The sequence below is a fragment of the Cottoperca gobio genome, chromosome 22 (genome assembly GCF_900634415.1).
Source record: "Cottoperca gobio chromosome 22, fCotGob3.1, whole genome shotgun sequence".
In the NCBI taxonomy this organism is placed as follows: domain Eukaryota; kingdom Metazoa; phylum Chordata; class Actinopteri; order Perciformes; family Bovichtidae; genus Cottoperca; species Cottoperca gobio.
Window position 1 is genome coordinate 8,476,725 of NC_041376.1, and position 26,831 is coordinate 8,503,555.

At 40.0% G+C, this 26,831-nt stretch overlaps 1 protein-coding gene across 2 annotated transcripts in view; it reads left to right on the forward strand.

The window, feature by feature from the left end:
• The first annotated feature begins 1,941 nt into the window (after positions 1 to 1,941).
• Positions 1,942 to 26,831, forward strand: part of stac (SH3 and cysteine rich domain) — a 27,138-nt gene continuing 2,248 nt past the window's right edge. The window contains exons 1-10 of one of the 2 annotated variants that reach the window (XM_029461352.1): positions 1,942 to 2,400; positions 3,485 to 3,517; positions 5,172 to 5,505; positions 12,269 to 12,402; positions 16,690 to 16,771; positions 16,958 to 17,064; positions 17,875 to 17,956; positions 18,811 to 18,878; positions 21,988 to 22,085; positions 26,249 to 26,300. In XM_029461352.1, the coding sequence (XP_029317212.1) occupies positions 2,287 to 2,400; positions 3,485 to 3,517; positions 5,172 to 5,505; positions 12,269 to 12,402; positions 16,690 to 16,771; positions 16,958 to 17,064; positions 17,875 to 17,956; positions 18,811 to 18,878; positions 21,988 to 22,085; positions 26,249 to 26,300 (1,104 nt within the window). In that variant the 5' untranslated portion in view covers positions 1,942 to 2,286. The remainder of the gene's footprint in view (positions 2,401 to 3,484; positions 3,518 to 5,171; positions 5,506 to 12,268; positions 12,403 to 16,689; positions 16,772 to 16,957; positions 17,065 to 17,874; positions 17,957 to 18,810; positions 18,879 to 21,987; positions 22,086 to 26,248; positions 26,301 to 26,831) is intronic. The other variant, XM_029461353.1, reaches the window with a different exon arrangement.

Here is a 26,831-nt window from a genome sequence, read left to right on the forward strand (position 1 = left end):
GCTGATCCAGAGCCTGTTGATAGGCCTAGTCAGAAGTGAAATAAGTACAAGGACAGGAAATAGGAACAACTGCTCCGCCATTAATCTCTTTCAGAATACATTTAAATGCAAAGCTTTTCTTTTGGCAGTGATACATAAAACCTGTCAGCTGTGTATTATTAACACCTTATTCACACCTTCTAAACTCACTAAGGATAAAACACTCTGTATCTTCAACTGCATCACAGATTTACTGTAAGTATATACACACAACATCCCCCAGACAGTTGTTACCAGTCACACATGTCTGCGCTTCATTCATTCTGCAGCGCTTTCTCTCTGATGTAACACTAAAAGCATCATCAGCCGCTCAATACTCATCATTCAGATTGTGCTTTTTGACAATGCTGTTCATTTTAGACCACTTGGGTGTTCCCGGAGCGTCAAAATGACACATCCAGTTTTTACCGTAAACTATAATCTGACAAAATGATAACTAGCCTCACAAAACAAAAAGCTCAAGTGATTATTGTTAACATTATACCAGCTATAAGTCTCTTTTTTAGAGGATGTATGTATTGATGTATTGAGCTGAGTTTTTGAGGAGGGAATCCTCTCTCATTTCTAGCAGAAACTGAGCTGGATATGTATGCTTACCACTTGGGACTGTATTGGTGTTTGCATTCCTGTCAGTGTGAGGAGGCTGCAGTCTGGCGCCTCCTTCCTTCGTCCCATAACTTCAAGGACATCACTTCACAGGGGAGCCTGGAGGGAGGCAGCGCGATGTATCACTTGAGCGGGCATGACACCCATCCCATCTGATGCGGATGAGACGCCTCATATTTCACTGCAAAAGCTTAAGTGTCATAATGTTGTTTACTTCCTAAAGAATGGCTTATCGATGTGTTGATAGTATATGACAGCGTCGTTGTTTTCTTGGCTGAGTGTTGAGTGTGTTCACTCAGAAAAGTGAATTTCTATGGATACACCTGCCAGCAGTGCCAGACTTTCAAAAGGGCACCAGCCTTTTATCATGTTTAATCTACCATAGGGGCATCCAAGAGGGCACTTTTGCTGCGTTTTAACCCTGAATTCATCAGTGCCTTCCAGTATATTTATCAATTAAATAGTAGTTAGACATTTTGGAGAATAGGGTATGCTGATTCATTTTCTTGCTGCGAGAAAGCTAGGTGGAAAGGTTGCCAGCCAGCAGCCGGTTTACGTTAGCTTTAGCTTACATAGTTGTTGAAAGAAGAGAAAAGAAACACAAAAGATGAAAGAATAGAAAATGGAAATATCGAAAAGGAAAAGTAAGAGGGTAACACACACTAAACAGTTTGAAAGTCGAGTTAAAAGAAAAGCTAGACATTTCGGGAAATATACTTATTGTTAGGTGAGAAGATTGATAAGATACTACTTCCATGTAAATATGAGGCCAGCTATCGCCAGCAGCTTCACATTTAGATAGCTGAACACGAAACTGCTCAATCTTCTCTTCTAACTATGTTGACTCATTCCTGTAACAATTCAGTATCATTTTGGACAAAACTTCTTGCCATTCTTAAATGTGTTTCTTGAGTCTTCATACTTAAGTGAAGTGAGAACGCCTTGCTGTCCAAAACACATCATCATCATTTGTTTCAGGAATGTCCAGTCCATGTAAATAGACTAAACAAGAAAGATAATTAATGAACTTCAAGAAAATTCTATATAATAACTGGATTTGCCCTGGAAACACGAAACACATGAACTGGAGTAGCCAGCCTGTTGAACATCTGTTTACTTAGCAGTGATTCAATTTGACCATATGGGTGTTTTTTTTCTCTGAGTGTGTCTTCCATCTAATTTTGGCAGGACGGAGTCGTCGTGTCATATTTCTGCTCCTTCCCCATCCTTCCCTCCCTCTCGTCGCTTACATCTCTCCGCCCATCTGAGTATTGGCAGTTTGTGGCGCACGGCACACAGCGTGGACTGACTTGGAGATGTCTCAGCAGCATTACGCACGAAGACACGAGAAACGCGAACGCCTCCTTTAGTAGGACAGGACACTTTTAAGCTGAGCCGCACTGACTTTCAACTTTTGATTTGGGAAAACAGCCTCTTCAAGACGGTTTTCTCATATTTTCCTGACGGCGGATGAAACTCGGATCTCCCCCTTCGCATCAGCAGCAGTGGGTCTGGATGACTTCCCCTCTTCTTATACTCAGGTCACGGTGACTATATAGGAACGGAAACGATGTAAACAGCTTGGGGAGGAAACAAACTCTACAGAGCAACAGTTTTTTTTAAAGATCCCAAAAAGAGAGGATGATCCCACCGGCCAACATGATTCAGGACGAAAGTGGGGGCAGCGAGGACCAACAGGACCAGAATGAGACACCAAAATCCCCGACAGCGGACGCCAGCCAGCAGGAAACCAAGGTAGGACTGTCCTGTTATTATTTATTATTTACCACCACGGATATACTGTGGGATCCGCACTGTGCATCAGTCCTACTCTTATTAATTGAGCAGGGAAAACAAACTTCTTTCAACATGGCAATGCAATCGACTCAACAGGGTCCAGCTCCCAAAAACAACAACATGCATGTGACTGTTTATCACCGACTCACAGACTGCTCTGCCTTTTAAAACACCTTCCAAATCCTAAACTGATTAATTTTAAGGAGAATACCATACCGATGACAGCAGATGGGACAGAAAGCACATTAAAAGTGCCACAAAGAGTCACTGCAGACTCATTATTAGTAAAACAGACCTCCTCAGGGTGCAAGAATACTATTAAAATAACATCACGATAACGTAAGTTAGAAGAAAACAACCTTTAGATCAAGATGAGATCAGTTTAAACTCACTATTGAGCACCACACACACTCTTTATATGAGCTAGAACTAATAGGCATTCATGGTATTTAAATTAATTGTTGCTAGATCAATGATGATGGTACAACTATTTAAAGCTCCTGATCAGCCTAAAAATAGCTTCACGTGTGCTGAAGAGGTGAAAGAAGTATTTGTTGCAGTAATATTATGCGTGTATTAATACATATAGTAAGCGCCATCTGGTTTTGGGCTGTGTGATAGAGATCCACAGCTGCCTTGGGCATTTTACCATCTATGTGGGTCACATGTTGCCCAGACTACTACAGTTAGCAGTAACATATCGGACTAGTCATCATGTTAGTGGATGGCTACATCAGAGCTACATCCCTAAACGTTTTTGGTGGTCTTTTGCTTGGATCATAGACATATCTTCCTCTTTGTATTGTGTATTTTAAAGCTTGAGTGTGTGAGCTCTTATCTGGCACATCTGGTCACATTTCAAAAGAGTCCTTCCTGGGCTGACATTGCACATAAAACCTCTGCCAAACAACAACACTTCCTCCCGAAAGAAAGTGTTCATTCATCCTTCCAGACAGTACAAATGGAATGAGTTCCACAATAGGCTGAACAAGTGTTCTACCATTAAGTGAAGCTGTGTTTGTGTTTTTATTCCTCCTTTAAGAATACTGTGAGGCCTGAACATCAGAAGCGTAAGGTGAGCCTCCACTCTTGTGTAAACTGTAGGGTAGTGCTGATTTAAGTCCATCATAACATAACAGGATACCTGCATGTACATAAAGATAAATGTTGTTTTGTCTTACAACTTTTGCTGCTTTTTACGATAGATCACTTAGTGACGTCAATGCCACATAAGGTTCATCCACCATTTCTAGAGGGCACTCTTTGTTTAGTAAATGTATGTATTTACAATGATTTGATCTTAAGCCATAACTGGCTTTTTAATTTTAAATTATTATGAATTTAAAATATTATTTAAAGCATTTTTTGTTTTTTTTGCATAACCCAGTCCAGCCGCATTAACCCTCCCTGCTTTATAATAAAACACAGCTCTTATAGATTTGATGACATCAAACACAGCATGAGCTCCTCGATGCATGCGCACATTCCTCACTTTGCTGATTTAGAGAGGTATTTAATTATAACGTTTGTTTTTTTTAAATCTTAGAGCTATAAAACCACCTTACAGGAAAGTGCGTAGTACCCTTCACCATCACAGGCTTTCTAATTAAGTACAACTCATGCAGACATTCCAGATTAAATTTAAGTATCTAATTGAGTAACTAACTGTGTGAACATTCTTAAGTTTTACCACCATTTTTCTTTTCAGGTTGTGTAAAAGCCATGCAAGTGAGAGGTTACAGTAAAATATATGTGCGCTGTATGTTTATGTCTGTTGTGCATTCCTGCGTGTGGGTGTTAATGGTAGAGAAAGGGTCCAAATTGATTGTTTCCTGAGTGACCCGTACAAGTATTGATCTTCACCACACCAAAGCTGCAGTGAGAAGCTCTCTGAACAATTTGTTCAGGCGCTGTGGCAACAATATCAACAGCTAACAATGCATTGTTTCTCTTAATTGTATTGTAGTTTAAGTCTGAGATTCTCGGCTCAGAATCAGTTAATGTAAACTGCGACTGTGTGTGCAGAGCTAATACTTTCGAACAAAAGTGTCAACCAGAAAATACAGTAAATCACCATCACAGGTGTCTACCTGTTTACAGTTTTACATTCAGGCCTGTAATGTGTGCTGGGATATAATGCATCATTACGAGTCCTTCCCCACCCATTAATAACTTGAGACAGAATCTATTTCTGCAATCAGAGACCTGCAGCCTCACACCAGCCGGAAACCAGAACCATAAAATCACATTACAGTAGCTTAAAGATTCTTTATTGCGTGTTTGAGCCCAGAATTAAATGGGTTTCACAGAGGAGGAAATACACACTGGGAGTTTAAATGAGTTGTCAGTGTGGAGTGTTATGAATAGGGTTACTGTGAAAGAGGTGTCTGTGGTGATTTATGGAAGCTGCGGCCAGAAATGACAACACAGCGTGTGAGAAATAGTGTTGATGTGATGCATTGCTCCAATCAGGAAATCACAGGTAGGAAACCCTGAAGGTTTTGCACTCAGAAGTGATAAGTGGCCCCTTGCAATAGTCTTGTCTTGGCCATCGGACACAGACATTTTCATGAAAGTTTTACAGACTAAGTTTGTAATTTATTTAAGTTCTTACAGAAATTGATTTACTTCACTCAGTTGTCCTGATTTCTTCGATTTCCTCATTTATTTTTCTGTCTTTTTCTCTCCCTTGCTCCATTTGTATTCAACTCTGTTTCTCTCTTTTTCAGCTGCAGAGACTCAAGCGCTCCTTGTCCTTCAAGACCAAGAGCATGCGCAGCAAGAGCGCAGACAACTTCTTCAGAAACAGCAACGACAACAAGACGGAGCTACTCTCAGATGTGAGCAGCAGCACGGGCCATCTCTGCAACATCGGGATGGCCCCGCCGCACACCATCAACCACCCCATCCCCCCGGTGCCTCCAGCCATCCCCTGCGCTCCTCCTCCCACATCGCGCTCCCAGTCTCGCAACCCACTGCAGGTAGACTCGGCAGGACACTGCTTCATGGAGCACATCTTCAAGAAGCCCACGTTTTGTGACGTCTGCAACCACATGATCGTAGGTATGGTTACAATGCCTCCCTCCTACATTAGTGGAATGAGAAAAAAATCAAAGATCAATCCTGCACATCATCTAATGAACTTTGCAATCAAAGCATTGAGAATAACCTTTTCATAATGAGACCTTCATCAAATAACCTGATGAAGTTATAAGTAAACTTTTTCTGTCAACAGAATCAAAATTAGAGAGTAATGAACATGCAATAATATGCACATAAGGTATGAACACAGCAGGGTGTAAGAGGTGATAGTTTCCTAAAGTGCCAACCGTTGTTTTCATATCCCTGTGTCAGCTGAGACACTGAGTGTCCAACTTGAACTGCTGACATATCACCAAAGCATCTCCGTCCTCCTTTTTTCGCACACTGAGCCAGGTCCCTCCATCTGTCCGACGGGGTGTCAGCTAGCCAGCTCCTCTACCTGTTCTCCCCTCGCCAGATGTTCCGGTTTCTCTGGCTGCTCCCCTCCTTGTTAACTATCCGTATTGAGGGACCACTAAGACTTTCTATCTCTGAGCCTCTGCAGCATGATAATGACACCGGCTGCCCGTACCATCTGCTCGACAAGCCCCTGATATCACGTTGCTTCGCAGATAAAAGAAGTCAGACTGGTGGCAGGTTCAAAAACATGAATGTATATCACTGCGCCAGTTTGCCAACAGTCTTTTCTTTTCTTTGCACAATTGAAATCATTTAGTTTTGTGCTTTGAGATTTCCCTCTTTGAACCTTACAAGAGCAAAGTCAACCGACTCTTTCAGTTAAAAAGTTCTTAGTTGGAAGATTGAGTCAAAACTCAGTTCCAGACTTGACGTGAAATAAACATGGCTTTCCAGACAGTCAAATAAATATTAGTTTTTAACACTTGTAATATATATTTTGGGCATTGTTGGATGTTTAACCAATCAACATTACTGAAAGTGTCAATAATTAATATTTTAATATTAACAATACATCAAATGTGTAATGTTGCTCATAGAGATGATCCGCTCAGCTCTGTGGGGCTTTATAGCGAGTTTCAGCTCAATGTTTTGGTTTTACTATTTCAGTTAACTCTCACCGCTCTCATCAGCGCTGTTTCCAGCCACAGCAGGCAGCTGTTGTCAGTTGTTGGTTAACACTGTATAATTGTTTACAGTGCTCTTGAGAAGACAAACAAAACTTCTCACCCAGGTATCTATGTTTCACACCAAACAAATGTATTTGCTGTCAACAGTTTTGTCATTGAATGTATGACTACGTAAGTAAAGCCAAAGTTCATCTCACCATAAAACATATTTCTACATGTTTACAACCATTGCCGCTGTCTGTTTTATGTGCTGTGCAGTGAAGCGCGCCCAGTGGCTGAAGCCTTGAATGGGCCTCTGGTGGTCTGTTGATAATGAAAGTATGATGTCAGGCCAGCCTGGCCCTGTAAGAGGTGCTGAGCCCTCTGGTCGTGAAAAAAGATGCTGCTCTCTTCTTCATTTGTCCTGCTCTAATGAGAACATAGGGTGGTCAGCAGCAGAGGGACAGAAGAGTGGAGGATGGTTTTCTGTGTGTGTGTGTGTGTGTGTGTGTGTGTGTGTGTGTGTGTGCGCGTACATGTAATTAGCTGCGATGGTGCTGTCAAAATATGACTCTGTGTCCCAGAGTCAAAGGGCAGCCTACCAGAGAGAGAGAGAGAGAGAGAGAGAGAGAGAGAGAGAGACATAGTTGTGGTGAAGGGGATTTAAACTGATAGTACAAGCACATTGTGATTAATAAATCATAATGGCCATTCATTAGAAAGATTATGGAGTTATAATAGTGCAGTAATTTGATAATTGATAATTGATAAAGGTGGATAAGGTTCTGTGGAGTGGAAACTACTTGTAATTGAATTAATATTAATGCACGGATAGACCAGATAGACAGAAGAAGGGGGAGAGAGAGAGAGAGGGGCCCTTCGTACGTGCACTTTTTTTTATTTGTGCATTTGTCAGTCTCATCCTGTAGATACAACTTAAATAAAATAAAGAAATACACACCTTAAAGCTAATATAATAAAGTATATAATTGGATATGTTGATCTTTAAATGGATTAAATGAAATTTAAATCTGTGAAATCTGTGAAATTACATTTTTTACCTCTAGGTTCAATCTCATAATCAATGTGACTGTTTTAGTAAAAAGGTTTTTCAATCCCCATATATTTATGATAGACCCTACACACTCTAATACGTAGATTAATACCAGTATGCTAATATCACAAAAGGCAGCCTGGAAACATTAAACACCCACCTTCTTCCTAAAGGAGGATCCTTTATTATATAAAAGCCTGTGCAAATTAAACATGTCATCCATAATAGAAATGGCTGAATTATATTATAATGCTCACTGACTCATTCATTTGGTTTACTAGACGAAGGTAGAGCAGAACTAGATTAAATATTTAATAGAGCTAAAAACATATTAACATTTTTCTGTAGGCGTTTATTTTTGTCTTAAAACCCTTCGGAGAGAGAGACTAGTTTACACACTCTGTTCAGTTGAAGAATTGTAATCAACATAAGGATAGTAAATAATTAATACTAATAATGACAATCTAATTATGGCTCAGAGAGAAAAAACTGTCATAATTGACTCTACGTTGTCACAAGAGACACATGAGAGGAGTCTCTTTTTAGTATATTCAAAGAATCTACTAATCCGAGGACTGTTTGAGCAACTGTGCTTGATTGACATCTCCCTCATGATTCTTTTTAAAAGCCACAACATTAGTTAAGATCCGTCAGAAGTCTTGAAATCTCATATGGAAAATACTTTGTGTTTATTAAATGTCTTCCAAATATAAAATATTTTCTTATTTATATCTTAGATATTGAGTTCATAGATACCAAATATTTGATTGTGATCCTTAAATAAATAAAGTCATTTTCTTATCATACTATATGTGGTCTTTGGGCACATGGGACTGCTGTTCCTATAATATAATGAAATATAAACAGTAGTCCCATGTGCCCAAAGACGACATATAGTATGATAAGAAAAACTCCCATTTTAGCCAAAGGGTGTTACAGATTTCGAAAGTGTCTTCAGTATGCACGTTTAACCACATGTTCTCTATATTTATTCCAAGGTTACATCCCATCATGTTTCACCCATGTTTTGTTCTTCATTCATTACACGGGCTAAATGCAGTGTGCCGCTTTTGTCCAAGTGTCTTGTTGTGAGGTGCACAATGAATTAGTTTCGCTGGTACATAAAATTGCTCTGATCGAATACAGGCTGATGCAGAGATATTGATTGCAGGTCCTTGCAGCAAATGGCTTATTAAATAAACGTCTACATAGTTAATGGGATGGTTACTTGAGGCTGACGGAGCGTGAAAAGTAATTTACTGGGCAGGCTTGAAAAAATAAAATATTTACAGCTTTTAGGTTGAACGTATGTAATAAATTCCACACAAAGAACTTGCTGGATAATACTTTGTGCCGTCAGTTTTTCTAAAAATGCATACTGTGAGAGGGATGTATGCAGTTGGAAAATTCAGAAATTTAAGCTACTATTACAAAATATCAGCTTTTAGGGGTTAGGCAGTCATTTACTTACAAGATCCTTTAACTGCCTCAAACACAGGCAACTACATTCCTGGATTAAATAATAAGACATTCACCAATAATGAGAGAGTAATCACTTGATTAACATGCACCAATATGTGCTATGAAATCTCCGAGATACACATGACAGGTTTGATTGACTGCAGAGAGAAAATAATCTGGGGGTCAGAGATTAGGGTTGGGTAGAACACAGATATGGCTGTGATGCTGACGAAGGCTTTACCACTTCTCCCTGCATTAACACATACATGTGATGCACAAACATATCAGACACACACGCTCTTACTGTGTAAGAGGTGTATAATGGCAGTAGTCAGTAGTGTTTCCTCTCTTTCTGTCAGAATAAGATACAACACCTTACACTTTCACTGATACCGCATTGATCCATTTACAGCGAACATTGTCTGTCATGTCTTGAAAATGTCTCTCACACCATTGCACTATTAAAATGCATTAAAGAATGTCAAATAGAAGAGCACACAGAGAGCGCAGACCTCTGCCAAGGCTGTTTCCATAAGTGAAAAATAAAGTGTGTATCCGCCCCGTGATTTGGCTCCGCTCTTCTTCGGCCCATGTTGCACCTTTCCTCCAAGTTCCATGAAAATCAGGGCAAAATCTAATAACTGTGTGAGAAACTAATTAAAGTCCGTAAGTAAACAAAGAACGCTGCTCAGGTTAGTGCTTTAGAGGAGCTTAAGAAGAACAGGGGATGGAGGAGTTATTGTCACGATGAAGGTTATTTGCACAGGAGGCGTGAAGTAAGAATAGTGGCTTAATAGATCAATGTAGGGCTATTGTAAGGAGAGCGTGCAACGTGAGAGAGATACTGTGTGGAGGAAGAGAGGGAAACTGAGGGAGAAAGCCTGTGTGGGAAAAAACGAGAGGCAAGATGAAGAAGGTATGGAAAATCTGTCAGGAGGCTTATACTCTACTGTAGAAATGAAGAATGGGCTTCAAAAGTAGAGTAGCCAAGAAAGAGCAAATGCCAGAAAGAGCAGCGCTGTCACTCACTTTTCCCGCAGCTGTACTGCCTTAAGGTTGCTGTCTGAGCCTGGAGGGGAAATCACCTAAACACACACACACACACACACACACACACACACACACACACACACACACACACACACACACACACACACACACACACACACACACACTAAATTCATTAACCAGTCATTACCAAAGGAAGTCGACAATGTCAGTTTCTTGTGAAAAACTGTGGTTTGTTCCATTCTTAGCTGTTACGAGTTAACATGGAGGCGTCTCATTATTCCTCCATGTTGGAATGAGTCAGCTCAAACAAGCAAATCAACAACTCCTTGACAAGGGCTTCATTTGCTTCCTGCCCTTGTGAATTCAGACCGACGGACAAGAACTTGAGTCAGGGTGTTTTAAAGATGCCGTAGAGAAAATATTTGCTGACCTGAAGGAGAATGAAACTCCATGTGTTCGTTAAACATTATCAGTTGACCTAATTCAGTGTGATCTAAAAATGGGTGCAGGTTGTACTCATTGCTCCTGCAAGTTGTTGTTGTTGTGGTGATCTGTGGCTGAGAGGTTCAGGCCGGGATCACATTTCTCTCGGTTTCTGTCTCGGGTTAAACTAACTCCGCCAGCTCTGCAACAGTGAGGCTCAGCCAAGCAACACAAGAGCTTTAAATGGGGAATACAGATCCAGTTTTCCACCCATTACTTTGTCCTTGTCACTGCTGCCCAGCTCCGGATAGCTGTGACACCAGTTCACATTACGGCATGTGTAGATCAAGCACAGATTTGTTCTCTCCCTGTTGGCTAAGGTAACTGCACGAGGGGCTTTGCACCTTAGGTAGCGTACACAGTTTTTAGCTCTCTTGTTCGGTGATCAGGTGTTCTGCTTGTTGCTGCTCCACCCTGAAATCAAACTTTATTTCAGGATAATCTGGACTGAAATGCTGCCAGTTATTTGCTTGCCACAATGCCCATTCATACACAATGCACAAAAAACTGTACACAGCCTGACTATCATGAACAAAGTTGACAATCTTTCAGTGATGAAACTTATGTTACGCTCTCAACAGGCACTGAATAAAATCGATGAATCCTTTGCATGTCCATGTTTCACACACACCCATTCAGAGTGTGGACCAGAGCAGGGCTCATTGATTGATCAATAAAGAGCTGGAGGTGCATAGCTGCTGGACTACACCTAATAACAACAACAACACTGGGACTTGGTAACACTTTCCTCTCTTGTTAATGTGGAATGACCGTCAAATGATAAACTGCTGGTTATGTGTAACTTATACATTTGAGATAATTTGTCTCCTCAGTAAATGAAGTCTGTAAGATGACCAGTGAAAGTTGGATTCCTCCTGCAGTGACACTCCACTTCCCGTTCACTCCCCAAACATGCCAGTATTACCCCCTTCCTGCACACTCATGCATACCTGCCTGTGTATCTCCCGTCCTTTTGTTGTATCTCTTTCTGTCTCACACACAATGACAGCGCCCCGGCCCAGTGATCCCATTAAAGACGACATTGATACAATCTGCTGTTATTGCCATGTGAGCTTTATTCTCTGCTTACACCTTTCTCATTACAATCTCACATCTCAACCCTGAACAAGACTATCTTTCTCCTTTTTGTTTACTAATATATGTTTCTGTCCATATTAATTTGTTGCTCATTCACACACTCCTCTGCACACACACACACACACACACACACACACACACACACACACACACACACACACACACACACACACACACACACACACTCACACACACGCTGAATGTTTGCTGTTGAAACATTGCTTAACTTTGGTTCACAAATAAGTCCGATTAATCTTCATTTATTCCAGCGACTGTGAGTCACACACAGGCAGCAGTTTGAAATGGTTCCACATTGTGGAGATAGCACTGGCTCAGTTACAGTCAGTTTGGTTAAGATGGTTTTCTCAAAAGTGCACATTATGTGTTGCGTTTTCTAATTTAACCCTATTAAAATATTCCACATGACTCCAGTAACTGTAGGCATGGAATAAGTGTGACGATGAACAAATAGATGAGAGGGAGTTCTGAACAATATTTTCCATTTCCTCTGCCTTTCTGTGTGTAATTTGCTGTTCACTTAGGAACACCATTCGAGTCCAGTTCCCGACAGGTCAGATCTGAGCCTGTTGCCTCTTTTCTGTGTGTGCATCAGGTACAACAGCCAAGCATGTGGTGTTCCTGGCGGGAAACACGGCAAAGCACGGCCTCCGCTGCAAAGCCTGCAAGATGAGCCTCCACCACAAGTGTGAGAATGGAGTGGGTCAGCAGCGCTGCATGGGCAAACTGGTAAGATGCATGACACACAAGACATACAACAAGACATTAAGACAGAAAGTACATTTGTCTCTTTGCTCAACAGTTTCTGAGCTTATAATTACTGATGTCATTATGATAGACACAAAAACAGACATATTAGAATTGGCTGTGTGACAGTTTCCCAGCAGAATGTGCTTATTCAGAAATCACACTTTATGTGTGAGTTTGCTGGTACATCTGTGACCGCCATCAATCCTCATCAGCGTCCTCATCATCATTATATCACCAGTTTTATATCAGAGTTTCTGTGTCTTACATAATAACAATGAAGCAAAAAAAAAAATGCTGACCTCCTCCTTACCTCCGTTAAGTTGTGCCGTGCTTCTGTCGGAAATAAAACATTAAATCAGGATCAATGCAATGACACACGTAACAGTGTGATAATGTGTTTGACATTTCACAATCTCAGCCTTGACGGGTGTTTTTTTTTTGTAATATGCAGTCATACCTTGGTCATTTGTGAAATGAGGAGATATTTGGAATAATTATCACATTTATTATTTCATTTCAGCCTTTATATTACTAGCAGATGCAATGACATTGGGAAAACTTTCACCAAAATGGGAAAATTGGCAGTATTGATCGGTGATCAACTAGTATGTTTGAAGCATACTGAACCCTTTAAAGAGGAGAAAATCATTCAACCCTTATTCATTCCTTCCAAACCCTCACTGGAAAACTTCAGTCAACCTTAAAATAAGCTGGTTTTTGTTGTTTGTGAAAAACTGATAATGGAAACGCTTGACATCAATCAATTCTGCAATGTTATCCAGTGAAATGCATCTGTGCTCATTTAATTTCAGCAAGTTACTTGCCCTTCGTTGTTTCATATGAGTTGCTTCTCTGCTAATGAGCTCGAAATGGGAGCCATAAAAGAGGCAACACCTTAAGTTAGAGCTGATTGTTTGATTTCAAATGAGCTTACATGTGGACATAAATAACCAGAGCAAAACTGCCTTATTCAGAAGGGGAATTTATTTCATATTTGCGACAGTCAATAAATCAGCTTTTCAGTGTTGTTACCTCACAAGTCAGGTAATCACCCTGTACTGTAAGAACCCTAAAACTCATAGACTGAGATCAAGTCTTGTTATCGTCATTGTGCTTCGTTTTCCCTCCCAGCAACACACTTTCCGGGGGACTGTCCTAGTTTTTGGGTGGTGATATTTGAGATTGTAAGCTTGTAAGGTTCACAATCGTCATCGTCCGTCATCATCTGTGAACCTGTATTATAATGAGACCCTTTGGTTTTGGTAGTTGGTCCGTTGGGGAGGGCTGAGTGTTTTTACTGGGTAGGGCTCAGTCACACCAGAGAAAGCCAGCAACAACAAACAAAAAAAATGTTCACCGGTTTTACTTTCATTGCAGTGGAGCGAGTCACGAGTGAACTGGGACACTTTAGTCATCCGAACACATCCCACACTGACGAGAAAGAGACCGTACCACTGTCAGGTCACATTAGGTGTGATTTCATACTTTTCTTAGCTTGTTTCTTACAGTATTTGGCTATAACTCCCTTTAAAAAAATGGACTGGAATTAGTTATAAAATGTGGAATAAATTGAGTTTGTGTTAATCAGCAAGAATAAAGTGCATAGATGTCATATGGAAATGATATGGAAGTAATACTCACAGTTCAGGCAGCCCTTCTTCTTTCCTGTTGTGATATCTTTCCACTGGATGCCAGAAGGATGAGGCTTGAAGATTTGATCAACTCTGAGGAGTGGAAAATGAGGTTGAGGGATCAAGCATAAAAAGGGAAGTTTTCCCAGTGGAGTACAGCTCTAAATTTGACTTACTCTAAACTTGGACACTTCTGTAGCCATGCTTGTTTCTGTTGGCTTGAGAACCGTTTAGCAAAGAAATCAAGTTACCTCATGATCTGAATCTTTATAAACCATGAAACCAGTGTATCACCATTTCTTCTTTGGGTTTCTCACTGAAACAGTGACAATGAATTATTATCAAATGTACGTTTTCTTTATATGTGGCCTTTGTGTTTCTGAAATGTGGTTGCGTTACATTGCTTCAACTTCAGCTGTTACCTTACCTCTTACCTAAAGTCAAACACACAATGTTTTTATGCTCATACTTCCCACTTGTCCTTGAAATCCGTGAACGTTTTTGAAAATGGACATAAGTAGACATGGGTCATTGAAAGGGCTTGAATTTATATCTTTTTTAAGCAAGAATAGAAATGTAGCTAGTTAACGTTAGTTGTTTCAGTTGTGGTTTCAGAACCCTAGCTCACAAATGCTGACCACTTCACTAAAGACTTGATTTGGTTTCTCTTGACACACACTTTTTTGTTCAGATTGGGTCACTCCAGACCATGTTTGCAGCCATAGCTTTATCCAGATTTGTTTTATGTTTCCTTGTATGACAACATCACTGAAAACACTCACCATATGCATGTTAGGTGATGAATCCTCAAAATCAAAAATCACGGCGAGGACAGCTCTCTGATTAAATTATTCATTCATGCACAGATGTTTCAGGGAGTAATCTTGCCTTAGTGTGCAGCTGATAACAGTTGGTTTTGTTGTATAACTTCCCTGCGCTTGGTTGTAAGATTGCTCTGCGCAGCCTAAAACATCTTTGCATGAATAAATGATTTAATTAGAGTTCTGTCCTTGTCCTGACTTTTAATTAATAGAAATGTGCATATTGTGAATTACAGACACATAAGAAAGGCTTCCATGACTTTCCCCAAGATTTCCCCAAAACCTAACTGTATCTACAATCAGTGCTGTCACAACATCACTGTAGAAACTCAAGTCACTGACAGCGTCTTGAGCGGTGTCTTTTGTTTGTAACCAAGTGAACCAGATTCCTTAATGAGTTTGGCCTCTGAAATTGTCAGTCTCAGTTCTTGAGATGGGCTTGAAGAGCTGAAGTGTTGCTTATTTTAGCCGTCTCGCCATCAGAAGTGTCAAATGAAGAACTCATCATGATTGATTAGCAATGCATATTTTACCACCTACCATTCGAATACATGAAATGTAAACAAACAGGCAGTCCTGTGAGATGTAGGTGTCCAACACGGATCCTCACGTCCAGTAAAGAATTCAAATGGATGAATGTTTAGCTAGGACTACTTCCAAATATCAAATACAGTGGAATAAAAGGCAAACACACCTGAAAATATATACATTAATCATTACCCAGTGTGCAGCAGATTACTTCATGTCTGCTGGGATTGAGGAGAATTTCAATCTTCTGTGTTCTTTACTTCAGAAGGATTCAAAACTGATGGGGAAGTATTGATTGGATAGGATGCAGGTAATGGATATATAAATGATAAATGTTTGAGGACCTTTGGAGATGGGAGGAGGACATGACAGGCAGATAAATGAAGACAGCGAATTCCAGACCATTATTCCTAGTCAGGTGCACGGCAGTGGACCGCCTGACATCTGACACATGTTCTTCTCCTGCATGTTCAACTCTGTATGTAACAAATCAGTTATTCATTTATGATAGTCATTAATATTGTTTAATTCAAACAAAGTCATTTAAATTGAGTGGAACTAATGTCGTGCCTCAGCTGCGGGGTAGTGCAGTAATGAGTGTGACCTGGAAGTCACGTCATTTTGTAACCAACAACAGCCGCTTCTGCATCTGTGCTCCTCGTTCTTTCACTCTTACTCTCTAATTCTCGGTCAATCTCCCGACCTTGCCCTTTGTTTTTGATGTCAGTGCCTTTTTGGGGCTATTAATTTGTGTGTTTTTCATTAAATTGCTGTCATTACGTTGTCATTACAACAGTATATTACTCCCCTGGAACAGAGACTGTAGGTACCAATTAATGCAGCTAGCTGCTATGTTCTGGTCTTTTTTTAAGACCGAAGGACGTACTTTGCAAGTTATGTTTACAGGCACAATGCTGATCAGTGATTTACTGGTATAATAAGTAATGCATTAATTATTTACATTATTGACAGATTGTTGGCATTTTACATTTTGTATTCAAATTAATAATGTTTTATTTACTCAATAAGGGATTATTTTATTATTTTCATTCATAAATTATTATTATTTTTGAATATTTAATTCTAATTAGCGCAGTTAAGTGATATACATGTACTAACACAACTAAATAATAATGTCTGTCAACATGCAGTGCTTTATCTCTGTCAGACTAAACAGTTCTGTGCAGCATTTCAGTGTCAGGGCGCTGTGCTGCCCGTGGTGCTGCATATTGATTTGTCCCTAATGTCTGACGCTTCACTCTCTTTTTTCCCTCTCTGTCTTTCAGCCAAAGGGCTTTAGGCGGTACTACAGCTCTCCATTACTGATCCAGGAACAGTATGGCTGCATCAAAGAAGTCATGCCCATTGGTGAGCATCTCCATAATAATGTCACTTGTGTGTGGGATGGCTTGCTCTAAAGCGAAAACTTTCCTCCACTCTTTCAGAGCCACTTCTCCACTTGAGCTGTGTTGTAAGATTCACCTACCTGATTTTTATATAAATCCCCACAAAGCTTTCCCGAAAGCTCAGCTTTTATTATGTTCTTTTCTAAAGCCTGTGGCAACAAGGTGGACCCTGTGTATGAGGCCTTGAGGTTTGGCACGTCGCTGGCACAGAAAGCCAAGAGGGCCAGTGGCTCTGAGTCTCCACACAGAAATTCGGTAAGAAAAGGATCATTCATCACGTCGGTTAGTGTTTGTTTTTACTCTGTCAACACTGAATACCGCTCACTAAAACTTTCACTTTCATTTGTCCTATTTTCCTTTCTCATGTCTTCTTTTCGTTACACTTTAATGTACATACATATTATCACAGTTCAGTTAATGTATTTTACTTTATATAGTTTGTCCCACTGCAAGATATGGACTGTAGCTGATGGTCTAAATAGATACTGCCACTGCAGGGCTGTAAACACTACCAATAAAGGCAGTCTGGTCCGGGCAGTGATGAAGGGAGATGTCGGTGCAAACGCTCATGTTACAGCTCTGAAGATGGACTGGGCCGATTGTACTGTACCGCTACACTCTCCAGCCTCCTTTCCATCTCTGTGCATACACAAGGGACTCTGTGTTTCATAGCTTATCACTTTTTAATGTAAGCTAAACAGTCTGGATACGTGCCTCCGTATGATGACATCTGAAAGCTGTTGGCCATCCTATCCTGTCCTGTTCAGCTGTTAGTAAATGGGTGTGTGTGTGTGTGTGTGTGTGATGGTGCAGACTCTCAGAGACAATGTGATCTCAACAGGGGTTATGATAATAGTTTCCAAATGCAGACTTAGAACCAGCATGTTTGCTACACTACAGTTTTCTCCCAGATAGCAGCTTGGACTGTGGAAGAAGATGCATTTTTAGTTCATTTTTTTCTCAGAAACTGAACTAAGACTATCTCTCTATCTATCCGTCGATCTATCTCTATATCGCTCCGTATCTCTCCATCTATCTAATCAGTTGAATCTCTTCTCTCTGCAGACCAATGACTTGGATAAGGTTCCAGAGGAAGTGGTGGCTCACAGCAGTAGGCAGGAGCTGTCGAGAAAGCACAGCGACGATGGTGAGAAAAAAACACACTGATATTGCTTTTCCCACAGGGGAGTCAAGACGGTTGCAACATCGAATTGTCCTCCTATGAACCATCAATTAAGTCTCTTTACTCTTTTCCCCTGAAACTCGCTCTTGCTTTGTTTGATCACTCTGCTATAGAATATCCTGTAGAAAAGCCTAAAGAAACATTTGGACCTCTTTTAAAAAGAAAATCTTTATTGTGTGTAGCTATTGATTTAGCGGTTGCTGGGTTCAGCTGCACAATAGTCTCTGTAGTGAAGGGCAAGGCATCGACCCTTTATAACCTGGAGCAGTGAAGGAAAGAACTACACAGAGAAGTGTGAAGCACAGCAAGGTAGTACCTGGCAGCGTGGCTACAATACCGCTGAACAAATTCCTCCAGAGAATAGCACTTGACCCAACAAAAGAATTCATGAATATGTTCTTAGCCAGGGCCAAGATTCGGCCATGTCACTTCTCTAGTTTCTTGAAAGTGCTTGGGTTAATGGAGAAAAAGACTTCAAATAGATTGTAAAGATATTTCTGAACCACAGAAGAAGACACCAGGCCTATGTGACACAATATCTCTAATATATATTAGATATATATAGTATAAGTAAACTGGTTATTTGCTATGAAATCTTCTCTTTTGACAACATTTATAATTTTTGCCACTTTCATGTCAAGGTTCTAAAAGTAGCAAAAAATACCCGTATATTTGTTTATGTATCATATACATCTAATCTAATAAACATTTCAGCTTTTAGAGGCTGCAAGCAGGGCTTTAAAATTCAATCTCATTTATTAAAATGGCTATTGATTTCATTTAGTCATTTTTTCTTTTGGTTTGTTTTTGCTTTGCAGTTTTCACAGTCATTGAGAACGGGACGGAGCATTACCTCCAGCCAGAGAGAAATCCTGACGATTTGCCGGTAAGAAATGAATCCATCTAATTATTTTACATAATGCATATCTAATGCTGACAAGTGTGTGTGAATGAGTAAACTATAGATGCCTGTTCTTTGAACCTACATCTAGTAATGTCAACAAATCAGACGGAATTTAATTTGAGAGGAAATAAGAATGATTCAAAGTTATCCTTCCTCACTCTGCCGATATATAAGTATCTTGTATTTCCAAGTTATTTTCATCTTTAACAGATATTAATCAACCAGTACTGTAATGGTTACATGAGGTATCCTTTCTAGTGAAGGCCCTTTTTATTGGTTGGCCTCTTTGACATAAATCTACTCCCAGTATATTTGAACAGTATTGGATGTAATTGATAATTATTAGATAAACATTTTAAATTGTGATTTTTATTTATTATTCCAGCTGTCCAAAAAGCATCCAATTTATTCCAGATACAAACATCAGCAAATATGTTTTTGCCGCCATAATAATAATAAACTGGTAATTGTATAAGGAGGAATAAGAAAAAGCAAACCAAACGCATTATTTTAGAGGAATTGCAAGCTTAAACTCTTGTCAGCAACTCTGGTTGTCAGCTTTTCTGTTTATAATGATTGTTATTCTGCTGCTCAAAGTCTTACAAGTATTATTGGTGCAGTCTGAAAACCTCTGAGAACAGACTTTGTCCACTGACCAGTGCCTGAACTCTTCGTGGTCACTCTGAGAACCGATACCCAGCCAGTCTGTTCTGCGTCCATTAAGCGCGCTGCTCTTTGCCCCTCGCCTCCATCAGCACTGCTGAATTTCCCAGGACTCCGAGGGAAAACTTCTCTTCCTGCTGCAACAAATCAAACCCGAGCTGACACAACTGCTGGCCTGCGTGGATAGAGAGAAGCCCTGGCCTCACGTAATGTTTGGATCTGCAGCTCTGTGCTTCTGTTCTTATCCTCTACAGTGTAGATGCAGTGCTGATGGTGCAAAATGTATGCTGGCGGTGGGAGAAAAAGGTTAAACCTCTGTAAATATCTTGGCACCTCCTGCAGAGTAGCGATGAATATTTCATGGGCAGATTTCAAAACTGCTCTTTTCCTTTTTCTATCTTCCATGATGGGGTTTGTGAGAGGGGCTTTCAGTATCAATGTTCTTTGTGCACATTTTCTATGTGCAGCCATTTATCCTGTTTACTTTTATAGTTTAACGTGTTTATCTCCGTTGTCAACAGTGGAAAAAGAGCACAGATACTTGGACAAACACAAAAATGAACAAATAACCATACAAGGCAAATAAAACACTACACATACACACAAACACACACCTATCCCCTCTGCAATACAATCTAGCAGTGCAGCCGTCCATTTCAGGGAAGAGACTTGAAGTGCATTGTGCTGTGTTATCAGGCTGGACCGAGCACAGCTGGCAGCAGGCTGTTTGTCTGTCAGCCGACAGGTCCATTAGCTCGGGCTGGTGGACAGACAGATGGAAGCTCTGCAGGGTAATGAGCAGAGAAAAACGCTGGAAAACCGCTTTTTTTTGCCAGAGAAGGAGACTCCAATTTGAGATGAGAGGCACACACACACACACACACACACACACACACACACACACACACACACACACACACACACACACACAGACACACACACACACACACAGATCCCCATCTGTTCACACTTTCCAGGTTTAATGTTAAACTACCCGAGATCAGTTGACAGTAAAATAGTCATGGCCCATGCTATGATTTATTTTCAGTTGGATTCTCTGTTTGGGAAGTTTGATTTTGTTCTAGGTGGAGCTCGTTTTTTGTTTGTCTGTTTAATTGAGGCAGCTTCTGTTTATCCATGTGTAAAATGTGCCACCTCTAATAGCCAAACAACTGTTACTGGAATAAAGATATATGAAATGAGCTCTTAAAGCTGCACTAATCAATATGTTTATAAAACAATGGATCAAATAAATATATGTAGCAACTCGGTGTATATAATGGAGCATTTAGCTGCTGTATAGCAATACGTTACTCAGGAGTTGGTGGAGAAAAGCAGTGCTAGAGGGAGAGGGAATATTGGACTTGCAATCACCAGTTGGCCAAAAAAACATGACTCTGTGTTTGCTAGATGTGTAAATAAGCAACTGTTGGCTGACATACAAGTTCATAAGGTTGTAATATGTCAGAGTTGTATTTACATGTTGTTTAACTACCCCCTAAGTGGCCAAAAACAATTAGTTACTGTTGATTTAAAGGAATGCATACTGCTTTCTTTTCCGATATCTCAGTTACAAAGCAAGGCTGTTATCTCAACCTGCCCAACCTCTCATGTAGTGTTCCAGGCTCCCAAAGTTTCAAGGGTCTCTCGAGGCCAGTGAGCAGCTCTTAGTTAGCTGTAATGGATTGCCACTGCTTGATGTTGTTGTTTTCACCCAGAGGCCACTGAGTCAGTTTGCCTTGTTGCTGCAGTTAACTCAACTCATCCATCAGCCACATTGCCAGTCCACATGGATGATGCTCAGGGAGCCACAAAAGACCAGGAACACTTCTCATCATGGCAAATTCTCCTAGTGTCTTTCAAAAACAGCCATTAGTATGTCTTAAAAAGTTATTCTCTGATCTTTCGGCAACATTGTCCTTCCAGGCAGTATGCAGGAACAAGTTATCATTTGGAAGGATTTCAGCGACACAGCAGGCAACACAGGTATTGGTGATGAATCAAGAAGACGCCCACCAGGAGCAGGAGTAAAGAGAGCTAGAAAGGCTTTGCATCTCCCTGCTAATTGTGCAACTTCCTCTCCACCCACAACCCTATGCTGTTTTAACTTCCTGAGCGTTCATGAAAACCTGATCCTGCTTCTCCCACTCGTGTTGACGGTGGATTAAAAGAAACAGATTGCCGAACAATTTAAACGTCTCCCTGGTCTATAGTGTTCTGTAAACAAGGGCTTCTCCTGACTATGTGAATGCCAAAAGTCTATTTTAAGATGCGAGAAAAGTGACAATAGAGAATATGGTGTGGTATTGTATTTGTGTGACTATGAGCTTTGTTTAACTTGTCAGCCATGCTTTCCTTTTTCCTCAGACTTCTTGAAAACCAAATATGTTTATGTGTTCATTTGTGTCTGTGTGTGTGTTTTGTCTAGTTGGAGCAGATCCAGCTACAAAAAGATGTCCTTAAGCTCAACACCTTTGTGGCCTTGTTCAGCTTTACTCCCCAAGACAGCCATGATCTGGAGATGAGGTTAGTAACACTCCATTCAGAACGAAGAAAAGAGAAAAGAAAGCAAACAAAAGAGGCCGAGACATGATTGAAGTTTACTGTGAAATTTGATTTAAACTTTCCAAAGAAAAAGATTGAATCCAGTGCTGATTCATTCATACACACGTACATCCTCAAAGGTCACCTACCAGGCAAGATGTAGAACACAACGAGCTTAGCCTCCTCATTTCACCTTTAAGCAAACAAATCTGTTCTCAAATTTTTAATATACACTATAATCACATTATATTGATTGATTGTATATGAGAGCAGAATCTCTGTGGGACTTGTTTATGAGATGAATTCATTGACTCCTGTTGCCTTTAACAATAATGAATGTTGCACCTGCCATTTGCAGTTGTCCTAAACTTGCCTTGTATGCTCTGCAGCTCACAGTGAAATGCAATCAGAGTGTACTTTATGCTACAGCCGTACAATGCAGGACCTGGGCACACACACACACACACAAAGTACACTCAGCTGTCTGCTACTTGTTAATATCCATCGGCTTTTTCATGCCAGAACATTCGGTTGCGTGTTAATTAGTGTGTCTGTGTTTCTTCCTTTTATCTTATATAATTACCGTATTCAGATCACTAGACGTCAACACATACAAGAATAGATTTACAAAAGGAACTAATTAGCTTCCTCTTTGTAGGTAATGGTCCTCAAAGATTTATTTCTCTGGAGTGGCCTCATTAATAGTACCTGTGTGTGTGCCAGGATGGTCTATTAATATCAGTCGGTCTCATGTCTTCTTGGATTTATCCTGAGAGACTTTGGAAAGTTCATTTATAGCTCCCATGAGGAATACACTGTGTACTAGTAGCTAAGAGGGGATGTATTATTTTTGAATGCTGGTAAAAGAAATCATATTTTATTTTGGTTAAAGTGATGAGGTTTGTACTGGCCAATACATAAATACACATTTAACTTAGAATATGGAGAAAAAAACCACACAAAGAGCTGTTTTACTTGCTGTGTTGTTGAGGGCATAAGTGCTGCTCTCCATGGGTTCAAAAATTCAATCCTGTTGCACTTCTGAACACACCTTAACAGACTTTTTCACAGCAGACATTTTAACTTGTGATAGCAGGAACAGCACAGGTGTCACTAATGACACTAACAATGGCTCTGTTCTACTCACGTGTCCCAGTGAGAGGGACAGTATGCAAACATGCACAATATCAGCATCTTGAAATCAAACCAGCTAAATGGAATTCAGCCTTCTTTAATTGCATTATGTACACGTTTGCTTTTCCTACTGTGAAGTCAAAATGTCTGCTGTGAAAAAGGCCCATTAGTGACCTCACACCCGGTGTTTTGGCTCTGGCAGTTAATTGAAAACACCTGTATCATCACTGAAGTGTTTTAAGCTGTTGAGAGCTGTGCAGCTACAGTTTTACATCCTCTGTGATTCAGATTTGATTTTCTCTTTAAGAGAGAATTATTCTTATGAATTTTCTAATTACAAAATTATAACTTTAAAAGAATGAGGGTTTGTATGTTGGTTATTAAAACTAAACTATGTCAACATACATCTTGTCCCCACAAAAGTTTTTTTTTGCACATGTAACCAACACGCAATTAAAGCCGCTGTAACTAATATTGTTATAATAACATTAAATGACATTGTGAAAAGGGTCGCACGTAGTGGTGAACCTACACAGAATAATCCGCTGAATCTGCAGCTCCCCTCAGTTTGACGGAGCTTCATAGTGACTTTTGTTGTGGAAGTTTTCCTGCTTTACTCTGGAGAGATGTATATAAAGTCAAATAAATGGTGATAGAGACAGAGTTGTCTTTGTGCATTTATTTGAGATCTCAAAGGCACCAGTTCTACAGAATACAACGTAGTCTGTAGGAGGGCACATGTTGGCAGTTGGCTTGTTTAACATAGGGAACTTGTACATTATTAAACAGTAGACATTTAAATTGCTAGTACACTTTCAGCTCAACTGTTTTGCTATCCGGTTCAACACTTTACTGTTTTGGTTCACTGTCACAGCTCACAGCAGTGAACAAGTTCCACTGTACATCACATTAGTGGACTTCCATTCATCAGGTGAACACAAAAACTACTCCACATTAATGAAAATGTCGCTCTGTAACTGCTGGATGTTTAATAAACAACTTTGCTAACAAACTTGCCATAACTTGTTTCCGCTGCCCACAAGTGGCCAAAGACAAAATCTGTTAATGCAGGTTTAAAGTAGACACAGCTGTATATGTCTAGTCTGTTTTATTATCTCCAATACAATCTGAAACGCAGGCTACAGATGTTATTCCATTCCTTAACCATGTTTGATAGGGAATCATCTGCAACATACTTTGAAATAGGCCGTCAGGAAGAGAGTATTCATCAGGAGCAGTCCTTCAGCCTAAGTGTCCAATGCTTTTGGTTTTAATTTAAGAATATGAGAGTGCATTTGTTTTCTCCCTCTTTCTCCTACATACACACACACACACACACACACACACACACACACACACACACACACACGGATAAGTCCTCTCTTTGGTCGAGAAATATTTCAATCGTCAGACGTAATTTAAAATTCATTAAAATATATGTCATTCTCTTGGACTCCATGTCCACTGATACTATAGCCAAGCTTTGTTTTGAATGTATTCTCTTATGAAAGCCTACATCAATGGTTTTCTCCTCTGAGGTTTGCTGCAGACAGTAATCAATACATCAAACGTTAACACAAATACAAATTCAGGGAAAAATAGAATCTTTAATCAAAAGACTCCATTTTCATTTTAAGTGAGAAAATCAAGTGTGTGATTAGTTTCAGTCGGTGCCACATGCGCTGATTACAGGATTACCTTCGAATGTGATGATTGTTATGATGATGAGTTTCTGGAATAGAGAATCAGATATCCCACTCTTTTCTTTTTGTTATTTAACGGCCAATGATTTCACTAACCCTCACTTTCATGGCTCACATGTTCAAAATGAACGTGACTTGAAGGCGCAGTACTCGGAGGAGATGCCCACGGACACATTTACTGTTATTCTTTTAAACAACATGTGTACTTTGCTTTGACCTTAGAAGTTTTTATAACATGGGGTGCTGTGCTGTTCCTCACCTACAATAAACAGTGTTTTCTGACTCATGTGAACATTACAAAGTGTCGTAACCTGAACCACAAGAGGAAGAAAATGGGAAATTACGTAAGACAACATTTGGCTTAACTGTGCTGGCCCTTTTGATTTTTATTGGTCAAATTTAGCCAAAGGCTTTGAACAGATGCTAGTAATTATGACACATGCGGCGATGGGGTAAAGTGATTCATGTGTTTCCTGGACAAAGAAGAATTACTCACAGCAAACAGGATTAAGATGCATCCAGTCGGAAAAAACACAAACGCTGTCTCTTCTGCTTTGCTCTACAGCATACGTATACAAGAGGGCCAATTAAAGAGATCAAGTGGAGACATGACCCTCCTCTCATTGTCAACAGTTTGCAGTAACCTTTAGGTGCTGTCTAAGTCACCCTTTGCTAACCCCTGCTCCCCTTGGATACTGTTGCTACGAACGGCACATTATGCAGTGTGAAATGATAACAGTGGTACAGTCACCTCTCAACAATAACTTTTTATTCAAAGAATCCACATAGAAATGCATTTTAAAAACCCTTCTCGTTTCTGGCGAATGATCGTTGATTTTGTTAACGAAATGATGAAATGAAAGGAATGAATTCTAACTCTGTGACTTGTTTGGAAAACCCCAACTCCAGAAGACTTTTTAAAAACCATGTTAAATATGTGCATGCATGATATTGTGCTAAAGCTAACAGGCCCCATGTAAAAAGTCAGAATAATCACCAGCTAAAGATCCAGGATTTACATCCAGAGATGTAAGTAGGGAGCATTAACCTTGTATTGTTAAATAGTTAACCAATAATTACGAGCCTCAACAGCTGGTATTGTTTTCCCCTTGTAAGTCTGTGTGTGTGTCATCATAGCAAAATGTCCTGAAGGCACCTACTGTAGAAACTACCACAGAGGCCGTGTTTATATGTTCACTAAGGGATTATCTGTCATAGATGTACATAGATTTATCCAACCGTGCAGATAAGAAGAGCAAAACTTTACCTTTTTGAGTAATCTTTCCTTTGTTTTGCTCTATATTGCAGCGCGGGAGACCGAATCTTATTGGCTGACGACTCTAATGATGACTGGTGGAAGGTAGGTAAACCAACATATAACACCTATGTAGTGACATGGCGTATTGAAAACTTTTTCTTTGTTCATCATTTTATATAACCTTCAAAGATGCAATATTCTGAGACTAAGTGTGTTTTCCACACAAAAGCCTATAAATGCCCACATAAGAGCTAAAGCTGTAAATTATAGGATTGAGGCAACAGGCCGCCTCAGGACACAACTGCATGACAGATAAATTAGGGGGACAAAAGGGCCAAAACGTGACTGTGCAGAGGCAACCAGCTGCCACCAGACCATGAAAAAACTCATCACGCATTTTAACTCTGTTGCTGTTCTCTAGAGGCTGTAGATTAACAGAGACATCTGGCCTGTTTGGTCTTTGAAAAAATGATACTTTACCTGCTGTAACACCAGCACAGTACAATATATAGATACTGAAGGTGAAGACATACTGTATTCAGCATATCTTCTTTATATATATGTGCCAATGTGTGTTTATACAAGTTAATATCTAAAATAAAAAGTAATACTGTGTTTTATGTACTGTAACCA